The sequence below is a fragment of the Lissotriton helveticus genome, chromosome 10, assembly GCF_964261635.1.
Source record: "Lissotriton helveticus chromosome 10, aLisHel1.1, whole genome shotgun sequence".
In the NCBI taxonomy this organism is placed as follows: Eukaryota; Metazoa; Chordata; class Amphibia; order Caudata; family Salamandridae; genus Lissotriton; species Lissotriton helveticus.
In genome coordinates, this window is record NC_136071.1 from 1089515204 (window position 1) to 1089537297 (window position 22094).

The 22094-nt window shown below is 41.9% G+C and overlaps 1 protein-coding gene across 1 annotated transcript in view; it reads right to left on the reverse strand.

Annotated features, from left to right (window-relative positions):
* Positions 1 to 11916: 11916 nt before the first annotated feature.
* NXPH1 (neurexophilin 1) overlaps positions 11917 to 22094 on the reverse strand; it is a 71567-nt gene continuing 61389 nt past the window's right edge. Inside the window, exon 2 of the mRNA XM_078662848.1 lies at positions 11917 to 13807. Coding sequence (XP_078518974.1) covers positions 13046 to 13807 — 762 coding nt within the window. The 3' untranslated portion in view covers positions 11917 to 13045. The remainder of the gene's footprint in view (positions 13808 to 22094) is intronic.

The window sequence follows — 22094 nt, forward strand, 5'->3', positions numbered from 1 at the left end:
TGAAATGCTTTTGTTCAAAGACATGTTATATGCCAAATGGCTAAGAAAACCAAAGACTTCCCTGGATAAATTATCGGCTGATATTAAGACTCAAGAAATGTTATTTAGAGGCCAGAAAGACACTGCTACTCTAAAACTAAAATAAATCTGACATCTGAATATAATAAAAATGTGAGCATATGCGTGCACTTGTGGGTCCATGTGGATGCAGAAGGTAAAACGTTTTTTATGTTAATCAAGCTGAGAAAACAATAACCACTTACAAATAAATTGAAATATACTCCACATTAATTTCTAACACCAAAGACCCTCCAGGATCCACCAAAATAAACATGTGTGACATTCTCCAAATCTTTCAGAATATCTATACCAACCTATACCCGTACTTAGTCACTAACTCCAAAGACACCTGTTTAAAATGTCTGCAGTCTTTACCAATAAACGCCGTTCCTACCAAGGATAGGAGGTGTCTGAAAGAGCCGATAGACCAGAGTGAGATCCAGAAGGCCATTAGGCTCATCTCATCTGGGAAGGCTCTGGGCCCAGATGGCCTGCCCATAAGTTTCTACAAATCTTTTGCGTCCAACATTATGGTCGCCTTGAAGAGCACAACAAACATTTTTGCATTCCCAAGGGGAGGTATCGGGTACGGCCACAGAGGCCGCTATTGTAGTAATTCAGTGGGTTCTGTCTTCATTCTTTCTTTGTGGACCTACACTTCTCTGGGGCAAATCCATAACTCAAGGTCTAGACATAATGTCTCCTTGCAGATGATCCTGATTGTCCTTGATTTTGTTACTTATGGTAGCACTGTCATGTTTATACCTTTACCCTTGCCCTTAAAGTTCTCAGGGTTATCAACTACTTATTAGTAATTAGATAGTTCAGTGTTCAACAAGGCTTCCCAGGAAGCAGTTTTTTCTTGCAGGGTGGGCCTGTTGTGACTGTCGATCTGGGGCGACCTGCTCATGTTATTCGGGGTTGGGATTAGCAATGTTCAATGTATACTGTCATAGTGTGCCGGTTTTTGTGTGCTGATGGGGTATGTAAATGGATAATTACACTTGTTGATCTTCCATATGTCCTCCTTTCCAGTGGGTCAAGATGTTTTATATAATATGTGTTGATAAGCCACCCTGTTGTATACACATATCTGGGCTGTCTAGCTTGTTATTGTTGTTTTACCTTGCATGTGGTGGTGTGGAGAGCTTCAGCTCCTTTCCATGTGTGCACCACAGCCTTCTCTGCACTTCTCCACCTCCTTGAGGGGCTTCTCCCATAATTGTAGGGGGTCTTCATGTACTAAGGCTTAACCCTCTCCTTTTCCCTTTTCTGTTGTTGAGACTTTTCTTTGCCAGAGCCATGTCTCTACCTACAGTGCACTCTCACCTCTGGTCGTTAGGTGGACCACAATTACTCCTTTCACCAAACAGTCCGTTGTAGCTTAATATGTCTGACTTATGTCTACGCTGAAAGTAATTTCCCTTAATACAAAAGGGCTTAGTCACCCAGTTAAGCGCAGGAAGGTTTCGCACTACTGTCACTCCCTGAATGGGGACATAGTATTTCTACAGAAAACAAATATTGGTCGCAATGAAGCATCCTGTATGTGCAATGGCTGGGTGCATGACTTATCCTGCTCCCTGGCATTGTCCCCCAGAAAATGGGGTTGTTACCCTAATATCAAGAAAATCTGTTTTATCAATCATTACTTCTGAACAGGATGACAGTGGCAGGTAGCTGATTACTCAACTCCAACCTGGAATCTTAGAGGTATTCGCAATAAACATATATGCTCCGAACATTGATAATCCTGGTTTTTGATCCAAGTTGGCAGCCAAACTTGCGCTACTTCCAACGAAGGCCCGTTTCATTTTGGGTGGGGACTTTAACTTACCAATGGATACTGTCCTGGATAGGAATTAAGCCTTTAAATATAGAATCCCCAAAGCCCATATAGCGATACACTCACCTTACTCTTCGCATGGCTTCATAGATTTACCTTCTTTTCCCTTCCCCTCCACATTACATATTAGTTGATAATGTCCTGTTACGGGGAATATTGAATTCTTCTATTGAGCACATCTCCATTTCAGACCACACAGTCCTCTCTGTTTCTTTCAGACTCCTAGACCCTCAATGTTAAAAACGGTCATGGCACATATACACCAAAATTCTGGCGAACGAATCTGATGTAAGGAAATTGAATAAGGAGTTAACATTGTTCCTCAATGATAACCCATCCTTGATCTCCTCTCCAGTTACTCTTTGAGCCACCCTGAAAAACTTCTTTCAGGGACTGTTTATAAGCTGAATGGCTTAGAAAAGCAAAGAATGTCGAACTTCCCTGGACAAATTATCGTCTGATATCAAGACTCAGGATATTTTATACAGAGGCTCGAAAGACCCTGCTGCTTTGACAACTCTAAAAAATCTGAAATACGATTATAATAGAATTGTGAGCAATTACACACACTTGTGGGTCCTGGCACATGCAGAAAGGTGGAAATATTGTTTTATCTAAATAAAGCTGGAAAAACACTATCCACTTACTTCAAATTTAAGAGGAACTCCATATTAATTTCTAACATTAAAAACCCTTTTGGTTCCATCAAAACAAAAACAAGTGACATTCTCCAAATCTTTCAGAAATTCTATACTTAACTATACTCCACTCAGTCACCACTTCCGACGACAGCTGTTGAAAATGGTTTTAGCCTTCACCAATAAAAGCCCTTTCTACTAAAGATCATTGGCGTCTGAATATGCTGATAGATTGGAGCGAGATCCAGAAGGCAATTAAGCTCATTCCATCTGAAAAGGTCCGGATCCGTATGGCCTGCCTATAAGTTTCTACAAAACCTTTGCGCCCACAATTATGGTCGCCTTAGAAAGCATATAAAAAAATATTATTTCCTTGGGGGAGGTATCAGGTGCCGCTGCGGAGGCCCCTATTGTGGTGATCCCAAAAGAAGGGAAGGACTCCTTCAACCTAACAAATTTAGACCGATTTCCTCAATACATATGGAGACCAAGATAGATGCTAAAGTGTTAGCTCGGGCTTTGGTAAAGGCAGGCTAGCATGTGATAATATCCGGCTATTCTGTCAAGTAATCGAAAAAAAACATCCCTTCCACAAGCTGCTGCCTCAGCATTCATAGCTCTAGACATTGAGAAGGCCTTTGATAAGTTGTCCTGGCCCTTCCTTGAGGCTAGTCTCACTAGGTCCAGCCTAGGGAATGACTATATCAAAATGGTTATGGCTCTGTAGGCCTACTGCAAGAATCAAAGTCAATGGCAAACTGTCCTCCTTGGTTCCTCTTCTACAGGGCACCGATCAAGGTGGCCCACTCTCACCACTGCTCTTTTTACTGGCCATTGATCCTTTGATATTAATGTTGCCTATATCTACAGACATTGAGGCGATAAAGTTTGATGACATGGTTTATAAAACAGCTGCTTATATGGATGTCATTTTAATTTTCTCAGAAAAACCAGAAATAGCTATATCTATAATACTGGATATAATTAATGAGTTCTCCTATTTTCCAAGACACTCCTTGAATAGGGACAAAACGGAGGTTATGCCTCTCAATGTCCCACCTGCCTGAGTAACACTCAATTCCAGAAGCGACCTAAATTATTTAAATCTTTCAGTATTTGGTTTTGTAACAACTTGGCCGAATCCACATCCCAGAATAAGAGCAAGACCATCAATGAGTTTAAAGATCTTTTGTCCGTTTGGTACCCCAAATTTATATTATAGTGGGGTAGGTTGGAAACCCTGAAAATTATGGTGACGCCCTTCGTTAACTTCCTATCCAGTACGTCCTCAATCTGCCTATCCACTTCGTTCTTTTTAGCGACAGGCAAACTTTGCTCTGAGATCCTTTGGAATAATGAAAGGACCAGAATGAGTTTAACATAACTTAGGTCTCTCGTAAGTACAGGTGGTTGTAATGTCTCAGACTGGTTAAACCATCAAACAACATTCCTAGTGGCTCATGTTATACACCGGTTGGATCTGAATCCCGTTGATGTCCTGCCTAGGCTTAGTATTGAAAAACACATTAGCCACCTATTCCTTTTAATGGTGAATTTAGCTATGTCCCACAACTGTTTTGCCCTCTCCCATGTCATTTTAAAGGACACAATTAAATCCCTATTACTACTAGATAAACTTTTAGTCTCCAACATTAATATATCCATCTCCATGTCTTTATGGAATAATAAGAGGCTATAGATGTCTAGCCATTCGGCGCTGGGAATGGAATTGGCCAGAAATGGATCTATGCATGGATAAGGAGCCCCTGTCATTTACTTATTTGAAGGGAAAGTACTCACTACCCAACCTGAATTTCCATGACTTCTTGAAGCTCTAGGCTAGAATCTCTACCTTAGGCCGTCTAGCTACTACTCTTGTTTTTTCTGCCCTCAAGTGTGTCCAATCATGTGGACATATAGCATCCAAGCTTTATAAATTACTATGTGAGAATTTTGTCCAATTCAGTTTCAACCTGTGCAATAAAAGAGCCATGTACTTCAGTCTTAAGGGCATAACTCCCCAGTCTGATAACAATTAGGTAATCTCAGGTCCCTACTGCTCCATGGTAAACTTATCCCCTCGTTGCTACAGACAAAGAACTTTGTCGTGCATTCGATCTACTGGACCCCTCAGAAACTCTACAAACTGATGCGGACGGATACTAATACCTTGGTGTCCTGTGGAGCAACTAGAGGCAACCTAGAACACGTGTTCTTTTCATGTCCCTTCCTCACCACATATTGGAAAGATATAGTGACCTAGTTACGTAGAGTATCTAACACAACTATCTTATTAGACTTTCAAACTATTGCTCTTGGACTGCATGCAGCTGGGATGCCACTCTCACTTAAAGACAATAATCAAATTTTGTTCTGACTACCTTTGCTCTTAAAGTTACTCTACTTGATTGGAAAGACTTTAAATATGTTTCTTTTCACACTTGGTGGGCCTGGGTTACTTATCTTAGAAGCCCGCACATTGGGGGCGCGTCTTCGGCGCCAAAGGAAGATGGCGGCAGATCCAGTGAGCTCCGTCGGACCGTGATGTGACGGGAGGCGCTCGGGTCTCTTAGGAGAGTGTCCGATCCCCATTTTCACGGATTTTAGTGGCGGAACATCGGTGGCTTCTGGAAATCCCTCTCTGGAGCCACCGGGTGAGCCACGCACGTTGTGCCGCTTTATTCTTCATTTCGGCAGATCGCGTTTGAGGCGAGTCCGCCATTTTGGAGCGGCTGAAGCCTGGCAACCTTCTGCAGTTATTTTATGTGCCTTACTCCTCTCTTCACAATGCTTTTAAATTGCGGGTGCATTTCATCACAACCTATTTAAACTGACTTGGCGAACTGAATACAGAGTTTTTTGTGGCGTTACTGGTTGAAAAAACACTCGTATTAAATTCCTGAGGCAACTGCCTTGTTTGAATCTCCTCAGCTATGTAACATTGTGTCACTTTTCCTCATTTTCAACATCGCTATGCTCTGACAGCTAAATTATGAGGAAAGGTCACTTGTAATATTTTGCTGCCCTCTATGTTCACGCTACTTCCTGTGCCTGCTATATTATGAAATAGCATATGTTTTCCATATATTGTTCGCAATGTGGGCAGAATATTTGCTGTCACAATTTTGAGGAGGGAGGCTTTTCTTCATTTTTTGTAGCCTTTCAATATTATATAGTGTTTAATTGACATATTATCCTTCTGGAATCGTCCACGCACAAGTGACGTATTGTTTTTATTCTAATCTTTGCATGTTTTTTTGCTGGTTAGAACTTTTTCAACGTCTTAATAACATATTGTTGAACCTTGTCGAGCTGCCCTCTTCAGTTTACCGATTTGCTTCATTTCCTTCTGCTTTTCCAAGTTCTCTATGGCGACGTCACGCACCAACCGAAATACCTCTTAGCAAGAACAGGAGCTAGTTTTCTTATCTTTGATGAAGATTATATTATTTTTGGAGGTGATTGTAATCAGATACTAGACCCTATTTTAGATAGACGATCCTCTGTGAAATTCTCCAACACCAAAATGCACTCTCAATTCACCTCTGCCATAAGACGCAAAGCTTGAATTGACATTTGGAGGCTTTGCAACCCAGATTTACATGAATATACCTTTTATTCTGCCCCCCATAAATCTCAATCCAGAATAGATTATCTTTTTCTCAGTAAACCTTTATCTCAACGTGTCTTACATGCTGAGACTGGTTCCATCCTCATATCAGATCATGCTCCAGTTTTTGTCGATTTTGATTTGCTACCATTCTCTCCCAATGCTGGTAGAGGGCGTTTTAATAATGCTTTACTATCAGAGCCCAATTTCAAATGCCAATTCACCTCTTTTGCTTCTGAATTCTTTTCTATTAACTCCGTTCCAGACTCCTCTCCAGTAATGGTTTGGGACTCTTTTAAGGCAGCAGCTAGGGGTTTCATCATCAATTTTGTTTCACGAAAGAAGACGTTTTTTGAAGCCAAAAATGCTCAGTTATTGGCAAAAATTTAAAAACTTGAATATGATTATTATGGCTCATCTTCTGAAACTTCTTTAAAAAACCTTATTGAGGCAAAAATGTCATTTAATAAATCCTGTACAGAAGCTGCATCCTCTTACCTTTTAAAAAGCAGTGCCCGGTATTACGGTGGTCAGAATAAGATGGGCAAACTTCTTGCCAACTATTTAAAAATTCGTTAAGAACGAACTAAAATTAACTCTATTCGCAATAATGCTGGAGATTCGTTTTTTAAGGATAATGATATTTTAAATGAATTTGTTTCTTTCTATAAAAATGTGTACACGCCGGAGCAACAACCATCCTCTGTTGAACTTTCCTCTTTCTTTCAATCGATACCTTCTCCTCCTACTCATGACACTGATTTTGCCCCACTAGAATCCGATATCACTTTGTCCGAAATTATGCATGCAGTGTCGGTTCTAAAAAAGAGGCAAAGCACCAGGTCCGGATGGTTTTACCGTTGAATTTGATTCTCACTTCGACTCTCTACTTCTTTCCCATCTCTTACTACTTTATACATGTTTTACTACAGAAGGGTCCTCCTCAGGATCTTTTCAAGATGCCTTAATTTGTTTAATTCCTAAAAAGAATTAAGATCCTTCTTTTTGTAGAAATTACCGTCCTATTTCCTTGGTTAATCTTGACTATAAGATTCTTGCAAAGATCCTTGCTCTTCGTATCGACCCTATTTGACCCAATATTATTGGTCCGGAACAGTCGGGTTTTTATCAAAGGTCGCTTATCTTCAGAAAATTCCAGAGTTTTCTTTAATATCTTAAGTAAAGTTTCTTCTCTCGACTATCCCATTGCTGCGATAGCATTGGATGCTGAGAAGGCTTTTGACAGGATTGGATGGGATTTTATGTTTCAGGCTCGTAAATGGATTGGGCTCCCTGCTAAATTAATCTCTCTTATTTCACTATTGTATTCTGGTCCCAAAGCCTCTATTTTTGTTAATGGAAAAACAGCTGATTATTTTCCCCTTTTCAGAGGAGTCCGTCAAGGTTGTCCCTTATCCCCTCTTTTATTTATTGTTGCTTCAGAACCTTTTTTAACAAAATTAAATTGGACAACAGGATTACTGGTTTTAAATTGGACACTACACATGTTAAAATGTCTGTTTACGTGGACGACATCCTTCTATATTGCTCTAATCCCTCTGTCTCTCTTCCAGCTTTTCTTTCTCAAGTTGATACCTTCTCTCAATTGTCTGGATATCGTCTTAATTCGGATAAATGTGAAATTCTCCCTTTAAATGTTGTTTGTTTGAAACAAGATTTTATCTCTACTGGTTTCTCTTGGAAATCCTCTAAGATTAAATATTTAGGATTATGGTTTTCTCCCACTATTCCAGAAACCTTAAAAGAAAACTTCGATGTTCTTTTCAAGACTCTCTCTGCATCTATTGATCGCTGCCATCCCCTTTTTGCCTCCTGGTGGGGTCGACTGGATTCTATTAAAATGATGCTCTCCCCACTAATTTTTTATCTCCTGTCTATGCACATTCCTGGTTTTTATTTCAAAAAAATTGATTCAATATTAAACAAATTTCTTTGGAAGAATAAATCTCCTCGAATTGCTCTTAATGCCCTTAAAGCAGAAAAAACTTCTGGTGGCCTCAAATTTCCTGACTTCAAATCATATCATTATGCTTTTTCTCTAAGACAGTCCTCTAGATGGCTTTCTCCGGATCACTGTGCTTACCCTCCTCTTTGGTTGACTATTGAAAAACACTTTATAGCTCCTTTTCATTTTAATGAAGTTCTCGCTTTTACTAATAATATCTCTTCCTTACATCCTTTAGTGATCTCTCATACACGTACATTATTGATTCCTCTTCTTCCATCCTCTTATCCTTCTTTTATCTCGTTAGATCAACAACCTATTTGGCATAATCAATTATTAGGCATCAAAGGTCGGACTGTCTATTGGAAAACTTGGAGACTCAAGGGTTTAATCTGGATTTCACAACTAGTTTCTCATAATACACCTTTATCCTTCTCAGATCTTCAATTACAATTCTCTTTACCTTCTTCCTGTAAATCTCAATATGACTTACTCCTTCCTCCTCTCTCTCAATATCTTCTTTCTTTACCACCTGAACCCAATATTCCTACCAGATGTTCTACTCTTTTCCCTCTATTATCTATCACTACATCGGCTTCTTCTCTTTATAGATCTTCATTTTTCTCCTCTGACAGGGTCAAGGTGAAATCTGAATTGGCCTGGGAAAAAGATCTCACTGAATGTTGGCCTATTCCTTTTTGGGACAAATTGTGGTTAAAAATTCATAAAACGTCAAGAGCCGCTAATACTTCTCAGACTCTTTATTTTATTTACAAACGCCTCCTTTTCACCCCAATGAAATTAGCCTCCTTTTCCACTGACTTTTCCTCCACCTGCTGGACCTGTAAAGATCCTTCAGCTGATCTAAAACATATGCTTTTTGACTGCCCCTCTCTTTCTCGTTTTTGGCTATTAGTTTGGTCCCAAATCAATACCATTTTCAACACCCAAATTCCTTTTTCCATTTCCAACATCTTTTTGGGTTCCCTATCACTTCCCTGGCCACACTCAACTCCGAACCCTTAATAATTGACCTGTTGCTTGCAATTGCCCTTCATTTAATAACCTCAAATTGGAAACAAGCTGACAAAGTTACTTTCAAAGCTTGGTGGAATGCTGTTTGTTTCCATCATAGATTGGACACACATAATGTTACTCCTGTATCTTTATCCATTAAAAGAGATCTTTTATGGCTCCCCTTATCCTTATACCTAACAACTATTGCTTCATCTTCGGCCATTTTACCTAATACCTCAGATGAAGTTCGAAAACCTTCATGAAGTTTTTGTTGTCTTTACACTTCTAGATTTATTCCTTATTTATTACTCCTTTTATCTTTTTAATTATTGCAATTTTGGAATTGATGCTTTACAGCTTACTTACTATTGTTCCTTTTTGATGTATTAAGGTTTGTGTTTCAAGTGAATTTCTTGTTTGTACTGTTTTATTAAGATATTCCATTCCCCCCTTTTTTCCCTCTCTCATCCCTCCCCCTTTAGTAGTAATCAGTATGTATTGTTGCTAGTTCATGTCTACTACTATTCTTCATGTGTATTCTCTATTTTTTCTTTTAATAAACTTTAAACTTAAAAAAAAAAGCCCGCACATTGTTCAATCTCACCACAGTAGCAACCATGCCCCTTCCAAACGCATATGGGGAACCTCCTTAGATTCCATTTTTAATAAAATATAGTAGAAGTCCTTTGGCCTCCCTTTACGCCAAGTGCCAGTTATCCTTGCTAGACGATGTCCTGTTTTGTGACCATAGCGACCTATTACTTGGCTCTCTTTCTCATTTCCAGTCCCTCCTCTCAGATTTCCTTTTCCAACTATTTCTTATGTTATCTTACTCTGTCTTTATATCTTCCCTCCCTTGAGTTTAATTTTTATTTCCCTTCTCTCCAAGTACAATTTGTGGGGTTAAAACTCTCACCTGAATATTGACTATTACAGGATTTGAATGGATGCATATTACCTGAATCATATGGGTTGATTTTGCAGAATACTAAGAGGCTGCTTGATAAGATTTCACCCTTTATGTTGCTCATTTACTACAAGGTGGTCACCATCATATGTACGTGTATGAACTGCGAACAACAACCCATTTTACTGTAATGTACTTGGAGAGCTCTTTCTTTTTTGCACTGTGCGTTAAAAAATCTAAACTTTTGGAACAGAAAAAACTACACTGGAGAGAAATGCAGTTTCTGTTCGGCTGCTGAGCTCTGCGGTTGTGTTAAGAAGCCACGGCGCTACGGTGCTCATGGCGAGCTCAGCCCGTCATGAGCCATGGAACGCTCAGGTGCGGGGAGAATTCCCCCGCTGTGCTGAGCGTTCCACGGGAGCCAATGCACCTGTGACGAGCTCAGCTCGTCATGAGCACCGGAGCACCAGAGCTCATGAGCTCGTCATGAGCATGCGGGCGCTGTGCGCGCCCCCCTCCCCCTCAGCACAGTGGGGGAATAACCCCCGCAGCGAAGGGGTTAAACACTGGATGCCAGCAAAACTTTGCATGAAACGAAACTCCTTTGAATTCAATCGTAAATTAAGAAACTCCAAGTGGTGGTCGCAGTTCATATACAAACTTCATGCTATAAAGTGATTGGCATCATAAATCTTCTTACTTCAAAATTATCAGTTTGAAAGAAGTCATAAACACCACTAAGTATTTGATCCAACCTGCAGTAAATAGATAAGAATTTGTGAGGGCTGTTTGTGCCAATCTTTATTTGTTTTCATAGAATCTGCATCCTGCACCTATGAGCCTTGTCCAGTAAAACCACTTCATACACATTCTGCATGTGAGGATCCTTTTGTACTTGAAAGAGGAAGCCTAAGCTTGCTATATGAAAGTGAGCAAGTGTCAGACGCAGTAGAGTAAAAGTAGACGTGCAGTAGCGGTGATGTTTGTCTTTCTTGCAAGCAATGTGCCAAGTATTGATGAAAGCATGGGCAAAAAGTGATGTGTTCACGTCCATTTACTATAACTCAATATTTAAATGCCAACAGGTTGTTTATGGTGCTAACGGGCATAATGCATGCCCCTGCAGCAACCTTGATGCAGTCGGGATTAGGAGGTGGGGGGACAATCCAACAGGCACCCCCCCAACCATGCAGTGCCCTCATTCAGCCCAATGTGATTGAATATCTGTGAAATATGGGCTACTTAAGGACTCCTCATCATATTCTCCAAGGGTGCTCCTTTTCTGTTACACCAATGAGGTGGTAGATTATGATATATAGAATTATAGGTGGGTAACAGTGAATTACGAGGATGATCTTATCCGGGGGTTTCTGAGTGGCATGAAATAGACATTGAGGTGAAAACCTTCAGAGAGCCCTGTTATTCTAGCCTGGAAAGCCTTTATTTCGTAACAATAGTGAGTAACAAGTTTTGTTATCAGCTATTGCTACATCACAGCAGTGATTTATCCGATTCAGAAACTGATCTAAATGGAGACCACGATCGATATCAGGTACCTTTCTTTGTTTCTTTACAGCAGCCGTTGTTTGGCGTCCTGCCCTTGCCCTGTCCGTCGTTGAGTGTCCCTAACTCCGTCCCCCTTGACCGGAAGTGGTGTCTAGTGTCGGCCCCCTCCCACACTCCTACATCGGGGTCCTAGTGCCCACTGTCCAGGGCATGACACAATATACACTGATTCTGTTTATTAGCAGGTTCCATGATGAGCAGCTTTGAATGTGTCTTAAATGAATAATCCACTGCCATACATCACCTTTGTAGAGTAGCATACAGTGTGCATCCAACCAGACCCTCCGAGAACAATGTCTACAAATATTGAAACTCAACTTTAAGTATTTTATTTCTATGTACATTTCACCTTTTCCAGGAATAAAATATCTAAATACAGACTGTAATGTTCTTATATGTATAGGTTTCAACAATACTTTAGCTGAATAAATGTTTTGTACATGTTCTGTCCTTCTCAATGGTGTTTACAGGTACATTGATATAATGGACTCCTCATTTTCTTGTTTGTATTTTTAACCAATAACAAGCAGCGAGACAATTACAAGTTAATATTAATAAGCGGCTCAAGTGACACTGTTTAAACTATATACAATACAAACCATTCATACAAATGAAGACTAGTATATTGAATTTGTTACATTACACTGTCATAAAGATAAGTCAGCCACTTATAACTTACAGGGTCTCTAACAGGCATTTCCCTTCTAACATAGCTTGGCAGTATTCGGCAGCTTGGGTCACCCTGATGCCCTCAGAGGGCAAAGGGCAACAAGGTCAAAGAAAAACCAGGGTGTGCCTGTGTGTAAATTCCAAATGTTTACTCATCTTTATCAGTGACAAACTCCATCGATAAAGTGCCACCCTAGCCACCTTGAGAGTGCCTACATGTGCTAGCAGAAAGTCCTTTTTTATTTTGCTTTCCTGTTTTTATATCATAAGGGATGCTCGCAAACAGTGTCCTTGTACTGTATCTCAGTTTATATTCTTAATCATCAATCCTTAACTCTTGAAAAGTTGTAATCCAGGCCAATTGTACTGAAGGAACAGGGTGAATAACCATTGGCAATGCAAGCAGGTCTTGTAGTACTTTTCCATAGTGGCAATCCTTGCTTCTAGGTGATCCTGAAACATAATCCATCAGAAAATGACACCCTTCCACCATCATTCTCAATACATCAAATCTGAGAGTGATTCTCTCTGTTTGGTCATAAAGGACAGTAACTAACACATTGGACATACCAGTAAATGGTGTTAACTAGGAAGAAACTGATACAGATGTTTTTTCACTGTAAAATAACTGTCTTTTCGTTTAGTGGGCACAAGCAAAGATGCAGACACATTCCAGGCAGAAGACGTGGCTTTCTTCATGGAGGTGCCAGCCCTGTCACTGCACCTCTGATACTCCTTGGACTCTAGTCTTTCGCACAGTTTATTGTCAACCAGAAGGGAAGTAAGGCGTGTCGCTGTGATAGTTGTAATCAGGACACACCTTCTGTACTAGTTTATAATCTGTACTATAAAATGAAATGTAGATGCAGATCACTTTGAAGGGCTTGGAACAGAGCCATGACACGTGGCTTTGGGTCTGCTCCTGGTAGCACGTTTTTGAAGGGTCGTAGTTGCAAAGCGTATTCTTCGTAGCTTTGTCGACTTTTTCATATTCGATGCGACAGTTAAATGACTTGGAATCTTTGGCATCAATCACTGTTTGTTGTGCCAAGTCAAACTCCACTATCTTAGTTGGGGGCACCAGGCTGACGGAGACGTTCCCCTGGCCTGTGGAATTATGCCTGAAGTAAACGCTAAATGTCCCGTTGCCATGATCAACAATTTTCCCAGTTATTAGGAGATTGAGCTTGACTGTTTTGATGTTGGAATGAAAATCGCCCCATCCAAACATTTTCTTGAATTTCCCCGTCTTGACGATGGGCCGTCTCTTGGCGCGCGGCCGCGGCTCCTGCAGGTCTGTCGAGTTCCTCAGCCAATCCCAGAGCTCTTGCTCTGTGTAAGTTTCCGGGGCGTCGTATCGCAGATCCAAAGCCGTTTCATTTTCTTTACCATGAAAAGTCTGTGACAGGAGGCGGCTGATGGACAAGTCTTTGCTGCTTTCTGTCCATATGTGCTTTAGCGTGGTTTTGGAGCTTCCTGTTTTGAAAAGGTCAGACTTTCCGCTGTTCTTCAAGTTCGCACACGAAACCTGAAATAACGAAAGGAAAAAAGAAAGACATTTTAGAATAGATCAATCAGGAGGAGTGGAATTCAACTTTTCTCTAATTAGTTTAAAGAGAAGAATTATCAAATCAAAAATCTTTATTGTGATGGGTAAGCTATGAATCTCTAATGCTTGGCACTGCATACATTACATATAGTAACACTCCCCTTCTAGCAAGAAACACAGCGGCGGCTGGCAATACAAAAAAATATGGGGGGACGCCATATGCCCAACTCACCTCCAAGATGTTGAGCCTGGTGCAGCACCCCTGGTGATCGTGGTGTGACGTCCACGAGCAGGAAAGGTAAGGATTTCCCTTCCTGCCCAGTGGAACGTGACTCCTGACCAATCCTGGAACTGCTCTCAGCAGCTCCAGCAGGATTGGTGGGAGCAGGCTAACCCAGCACTCATTTTAAGGCTGGGTGTCTGTACCAGCAATCCCCTGGCTGTTTGACAGCCAGGGATTTGCTGGGTGTACAGTGCGCATGTTGGGCTGGCCGTAGGTATCCAGCCAGCCACCCGTTGTGCGCATTGTAAGGGGCAGCAGAAATCCTGCAATAGCATGATGCAGCCCTGCCCCCTTGCCTCATGCTTGTGCTGCGCACAGCGCAAGCTGGTGGCAAAATAAAAGGGCATTATTATGCCATTTTATTTATTACTGTTTACCTGCTGTGCTCGCAGCAGGCGGGGCAATGCTCCTCCGCCATTTAGGAGGAGCCACAATTGAAGAAACACTTCTCCAAAACTGTCTTTTTAAAGGGTTACCACATACAGCAAATACTTTAGTTAAAACAGGGTACCAAATACTTTAAGGATTTAGTATGAGTGGAAACCGTGTAATTTCATGACTTTAAAAAGATAAACCACAGTATCCCAAAAGTTTTCATTTAACGGTATATACACAGTACTATCTAAATGGGGTGCCTACATTGAAACAGTAATTTACTATGACACTTTGTACATATTTCAGAGAGTAAAGTCAAACTAATTCCAAGAGATGTCTTGAAAATATTACTTTAGAATAGTTTACGTGCACCGATTCAATTGGAATACAAGTATGAAGAGAAAGGCATAAAGAGGAAGCCAGGACGGGCTCCCAGAACGTGCACAGTAATAAGGGAAGCAAACATTAGAGCACGTACTAGCCGCGATGGGAGCACGCAGATGGGAACGCATCCTATGCATTCAGCAAAGTAAGAGAGGAGTCAGGTGCAAAGGAAGAGAATCAGGAAGGGGTATGTATGAGGAGGGTGAGAGCTATATGAATGAATGAATGAATGAAATAGAATTTCTAAAGCGCAACAATCACCAGGGGGTATCTAGGTGCTGAGCGGAATGGACAGCATGAAGGCTCTGGAAAATGGCATGTTATTTATTGAGAAGCCAAGTCTTCAGGTTCTTCCTGAATTCCTATAGGTTTGTCTTAGATTTTAGTTCTATTGGAAGCAAGTTCCACAGCCTCGGTGTACATAGAATGAATCCTCTCCCTCCCCAGTTGCTTTTCTTAAATCTAGGAATTATAAGATTTCCACTGGTGGATGAACGCAGGGAGCGAGCCAGGGTGTAGCGCTGAAAACGCTGTAACAGTTCCTGGTTGTGCTCTGAAGGCAATGCAGAGAGCCTTAAACTGAATTTGTTTACATATAGGAAGCCAGTGTAATTGGAACAATGCTTGGGATGTGGATTTATGTTTTGGATTGCCTAGCAATAACCATGCTTTGGCATTCTGCAGTGTTTCTAGCTTATGTAAAAATTGTTTTCAAATATTGTTGAAAAGCGCATTACAGTAGTCTACTTTAGATGAAATGAGAGCCGTAACTACCGTCTTCTGCAGAATTGATGGAATGAAAGGTAACACTTTCCATAGGGTTTTTAAAATAAAGAAACATGCTGAGGTGATATGATTTATTTGTCATTCAAAGGATAGTTTGCTGTCAATGATTACTCCAAGGTTTTTTGCTCTGTCACTCTGGATAGGTAGGTTCCACAATTTCTGGGGCCTCCAGTTGACGACCAAAAAGAAGGATTATTGCCGAACAACAGGAGCTCAGTCTTCGAGGAGTTTAATTGTAGGCAGTTACTGCTCATCCACTTCCCAATGTGAGACATATAGTCATGAAACTGGGCTATTATGGCTTCGGGATTGTCGGTGATTGACACAACAATCTGCGTGTCATCCGCGTATGAAACCAAAAAAAAACCAAATGATCTTGTCAGACCGCAAGTGGGGTAACATAAAGATTAAATAGAGTGGGGCTGAGGGATAAGCCCTGAGGGACCCCACAAGGCTGAGTGAAGGCTTGTGAGTTAAACTCACCGAGAGAGACTGTCCGGATACGGTCAGGTAAAAGGGAGGTGATAAACTGAAGTGCGTTATCCTTGATCCCAATTGATTCCAGGAAATTGATTAGAACAGAGTGATTAACCATATCAAATGTGGCTGAAAGATCTAAAAGGATCAGAGCCACATTTCCACCGCCATCTATCGTCTGCCTAATTTCTTCCATAGCTGTGACCAACGCCAGCTCGGTACTATGGTGACTACGAAATCCAAACTGTGTAGGATCAAGACTATTTACATTGTCTAAAAAAGTAGGTATTTCTTGATTGACGATTTTTTCAACCTATTTGGTGAAGCATGGTAGTCGTTTTATTGGGCGATAATTATTAGGGTCAGCGGCATCCAAATTGTTTTTTTTTAACTGTGGAAGTATGGACCCTTTCTTCCAGTCCATAGGAAAATCTCCGGCAACGAATACATTGTTGAACAGGGCCGTGAGGTATGTGGCTATAACTTCTGGGGCTAGATTAATTATTCTGGCTGGACATGGGTCCTCAGGAGAGTCTGATTTAATCTGCATCAGTATCCTTTGGGTCTGATCCACCTTCAGATGTCCAAAATGGGATAGAGTACTGGCGCTGTGGGTGCTGTTCAGCGGCCTGTTATTTAGATCAACAGTTGGATTAATGTCTAAAAAGGAATCATAAACCAGTTTGACTTTGTCTTCAAAATGAGATGCTAATTTGTTACAAAATTGTCAATTAATATTGGGGTTCTTAGTGTCTGGTAGCTTTGATAATTTATTAACTGTTGCAGATAGTTCCTTAGAGGAATTCATAGCCCATTCTAGTTTTTGTCACACAGTAATTATTTTTCTCCATTAAAATCATTCTTTTATAAGTCTGTTAGTTAGCTTTATATACCCCTTTGTCTTCTGGTTTGTGGTCGAGTCTCCATTCATGTTCTGATCTCCTACATTCCTGTTTTTTCGTCTTAGATCCTCGCTGAACCAGGGTTCAGAGTGGTTAGTCTTATGGTAATGGTGGAAGATTGGAAAGTTCGAGAGCAAGGAAGCTGCAGACGTTTGGATTACATTCCGAAAAACCAGACATATGCCACTCGTAGTCACACTTATTGGACCATGGGAGCCTCTCCAGTGTAGGACAGAAGCATGGACAGGCCAATAGGATTCTAATAGCAATAATATCCTTGTTCATGCCTTGGATCAATAGGGTGGGATGCTGCATGCAATAATAGTTCAGTTGTCAGAATTCATAAACTGGTGCTTTCCAGGAAAACAAACACAGTCTGTCCAACTGCCTTGTAAAATACATTCATTACAATATTTATGAAGTATATCCAAATATGTCATTATTTGTTTGTTTGTTTATTTATGTATTCTGGATTCTGATATAGAGCTAAACCTCGCCATTGGGCTATTTCGGAGTGCAGTGCTCTTAGGATACAGGAGCAAGAACTTTTTTGAGTACCAGGAGTCCAACCAAAAGTGGAACACTCCTCCTACCCCCAGTATTACGTACTCGCTTCCCCATGTCTATATAATGATATCCCACAGTGCACTACTTGACGCCAAGTCTTAACCCCTTCTCTGCGGGGTAATTCCCCCGCTGTGCTGGGGGCGGCACGCACAGCGCCCCCTGTGCTGATGACGAGCTCAGCTCGTCATCAGCCACGGTGCTCGTGTGCTGATGACAACCTGAGCTCGTCAAGGCCACTCCTGTTCCTTAGAACGCTCAGCACAGCAGGGGAATTATCCCCGCGTGTGAGCGTTCTAACGGCCATGACGAGCTCAGCTCGTCATCAGCACACGAGCACCGTGGCTGATGACGAGCTGAGCTCGTCATCAGCATGGGAGGGGTTAAGCCACGCGGCATCTTGGAAAGTTCCGTTTTCGAAATACTTTTGACCCGGAATCCCAGACAGTCTATCCACTCATTGAGCGTGGTGTTTCTGACAGAAGTCAATCTGTATGTCAAAAATAGAATGTATTCTCCTAGTGGATTTATGAGTCCGCTTCCCTTTAATGTACAGAGCATCTGCTCCAGCCAGCAACCAATATACAATAATTTATAATTACATATACTCTAAGGAGCATGTTTATGGGAGGCTTGTATCATGTTTGCACTATGCAATGTGCTACATGTGCTATGCAAACCTCTAAATCAGATTTAGGAAGCCACTCAAAGCCACTTTGCGTGGCTCTGAGTGGCCTCATAAATCTGGAGTAGCGCAACGCAGCGCAAATCACTGCATTGAGCTACTCTGCAGTGGCTTGACATTCCATGGGCATTACTGTGGGCGTTCCCAAGTAACTCCCATGGATTTTGATGCATTCCCAGATTTACAAGGACTTGTAAACCTGGGAATGCATCAAAATCATTTGCCTTCCCAGGAGAGGTGTAACGAGGAGATCTGTCTTTATGTCATCCTAATTTTTTCGTCTTTCTACATGTGCTGCATTCTGCAGCACACATAGAAAGAGGAAAAAGCCTCTCAGGATTCTTTTTATGCAGGAAGGGGCCCCTTCATGCACATAAACAATCCTGCCTACATCACAGGCACCCTTGCACCTTAGTGCAAGGGTGCCTGTGTTGGCACTAGGCAGCCAAAATGGAGCCAGTGCAAGGTAAAAGGACAGAAATGCGCTCTATTGGATAAATATGGGCGCATTCCTGCTCTTTCCCCGTGACACAGAACAGCAAAGTAAGGTGACTTGCTGCGCTGCCCTGTGCCACAAATGTTATAAATATGCCCCAATGTACCTAATATTAATGCAAGTACACAAACCAAACTTTTTGTGAGGTGAACACCTACAAATTTGCAAGTTGATGAAAACGTACACAAATGTGTTTATCTGGGAGTGTTTTTTTCAGGATCGGGTAATGGACAGGAAACCCTCCCCCCTCCTCCCAGGTTTAATGGCGATGGCAGGGAAAGGGCTCTTCAATGGGGAAAAATATGTGGCGAAATAAACAAAAATAATGGTCAAAAACTCATTGCTCTCAGAATTACACATTGACACTTGGTAATCTACAACTCTTATATATTTCCAGGTATAGGCCTGAGATTTTTCTGAACACATGAAAATCAGACAAAGACAAACAACACCCCATATGTAATCAGCACTTTTAATACAAGCAATTTTCTGAAAAGGAACAGAATACAGGAATGTGTAAGGTAACAACACCTAATATTAATGCTTTAATGTCTAGCAACTACATAGATTGAGGGAAAATGTGTTGTGGAAGTCAGCAGATTGATGCTGCAAGTGCTACAGCAATGCTGGTCTAACATTAGGAGCTGTGAACAGAGCTGATGCAATCATTTTGTCCATATGCAGGGTTAATGACTTAGCTTATGAACCAAAGCGGGGGGGGGGTTGGGGGGGGGTCCGGTAATTTTATGACCGTACTACTGAATATCGACCCCCAGAATATCATGTTACAAGAGTCAGATGCGCAACTAGAGCCAAATTTCGGGGGGGGCTACTAAAAATTTCGGGAGGGGCTAATTCTTCCAACAATATACACAGTGGAGATGCAGGGGCGGGTGAAAACACAACAAAGCCTCGTTATGGTCTTTGAAAGACCTGTGAAGTACTCGATGCAGCTGTATGTGTGCCCGGAAGCTGTCTCAGCCCGGGCTGACACACCCGACGGCGGGTGCTGAAGCCCTTTGAGCCCAAGCCCGGACTGGCCGTTGCGGGCACCGGGCAATTCCCCGGTCGGCCGCAAGGGTGGGGGCCGTTTTTGTGCCCCTGGGGGCCGTTTTTGTGACAGGGCCATTTTTGCAGCAAAGCTGCAAAATCGGCCCTGTTACAAATTCGGCGGAAAAGCGGCCCTAGTAAAGAGCGTGGTGGCATCCCCCCCTCCCCCAGGGGGAGGAGGGGGGCCGGCCGAGCACATTGCCAGGGCCGGTTTTGGTTCCCAGTCCGGCCCTGTTTGAGCCCAATGGGCGTTGTGCGCCTGACAGGAGAATGAAGGATGGAATATCAAAGCGGGGAAAAATATCCAAAGGTAAATGCTTGTAAGAAAGAAAGTACGGATTTACTTTTCCTAACTCCACATCTACAAACCATGACGATATATATGCTGCTTAGGTACATATATGTGGAGTAAGAAGTATTAAACCTAAACTTGGTTACCTGTCAACACTTTTTTTAATCGATTTTGTCCTTGATATAGTTTCCCATCGATGTTTTGGGGTTTATATTCAGAGTGCACAACGTGATTTACATTTAAATCTAAACAGATCTTTGTACAGCAGCCATATTATTCCCTACAACAAATACAAACAACAAACACGCATGTCCTAACAGAGTTTTGCTTCACACTGATTGCACGTTCCCAATCTCGCATACAAAGATTGTATTTACTTAGCAAGGGGTTGTACTGAAAGATCCAATAGAGATCCAAGTGAAAGAGGGTGGTCTTCAGACCCACTGTGGAGGAGATGGAAAAAAAAAAGAAAAGGATGGAGAATAACTAGCCTGGGCCTTGGATTGCCTTCATAGAGGATGCAGACTTGAGCATCTGAACAAACTGAGGAGCAAGGGATGATACTGAAAGATCCAATACAGATCTAAGTGGAAGAGGTTGGTCTTCAGACCTCTCCAAAAGTTCAAGAAGTCTTGTTCGATTCTTTAGTTTACAGCTGGGTGATGACAACGAGGATAAATATACACGATTCTGAACTGTGGCTGTATATATATGTGTAGGTGGTGAGAAGGTTTTTGGTGGTTGACTGCAGGTACCGGGAGGGTGGTAAGGCTATAAAAGGCTATAAAATGTATATTAAAAATAATTTGTGCAGACCTTCATGCTTTTAGCCACATTAATGTTCATTTGTCTTATGGCTGGATTTAAATAAAAAATGTATGAGCTGCCATACGAATATCAGTGTAATAAAATACATATAAAGCATACTGCACTCCCTATTGATAGTAATTACATTTTGTGTCCGAGCCCTGTCAAGTGCCACTCATCTAGAGTTAGGCTAACCCATATCAGATTTTTTTCAGTTTTACTGTAAGGTTGAAATGAATCATGCATTTCAGCTGGGCTCAGTAAGTAGGTTACAGTGTTTTATTTTAATCTTTCTGTGCCTCGAAAAATGGATTCACCCACTTACTACATTCAGCAAATGTGTAGAATTTGGTGAAACAACACCACCTACTCCTTTTAGAGCAATTCATCAACGTCCACCCTGGATACTGGATTCTGGGACTCTGTTTCATTGTGAGTTACCTGTGCACCAGGGTCGGATTGGGATCACAATTCGGCCCGGGCACTGACGAAAAAAGTGGCCCACATTCAAGGGGCGTGGCCTAAATTCAAGGGGCGTGGCCCACATTCAAGGGGCGTGCCCTTTCATGAAACACCATTTGCACAGACAAGGAATGAAAGTGGGAGGATACTGTTCTTTGCCAGGACATAGGGCCAAGGTGACCATGGCCTACATGCTGAGCAACTAAAAAAAATAGCACAGGAGCATCTGAAAAGCAGCAAAGCCACTGCTATTACTAACCTACTTAGCTCTCCCCAGACCTTCAGCTCAGGAGCACATGAACAGAGGTAAGGCCCCTGCAATTAGTAAATTAATCAGCCCTCCAGGCCTCGGGGAAAATGCGAAAATGTCCTGGCAGGGGAGCACAAAACACAGCTTTCTAGGTCATCCAAGGTAGCCAGGGGGGAGGCTGAGGTGAAGCTGGTGCATGTTCCAAACATCACCTGGCCCCCACAGCAAGACCCATTCTTCTTCCTCGCCCACTATGCCCTGAATGTGAAGGGCTGTGGGCGAGGTGTTAAGACTAACACCGTTTCTGGGCTGAGGTGAAAATGGCTCAAAGGCCCGAGAAACACCTGGCCCCCAGGGAGGCCGATTCTTGCAAACAATAACCCCTCCCCAGCCTCAGCGTGATTGCTTGGCAGGGCAGGGGTGAAGGAGAGGCCACAGGTGACAATCGCTGTC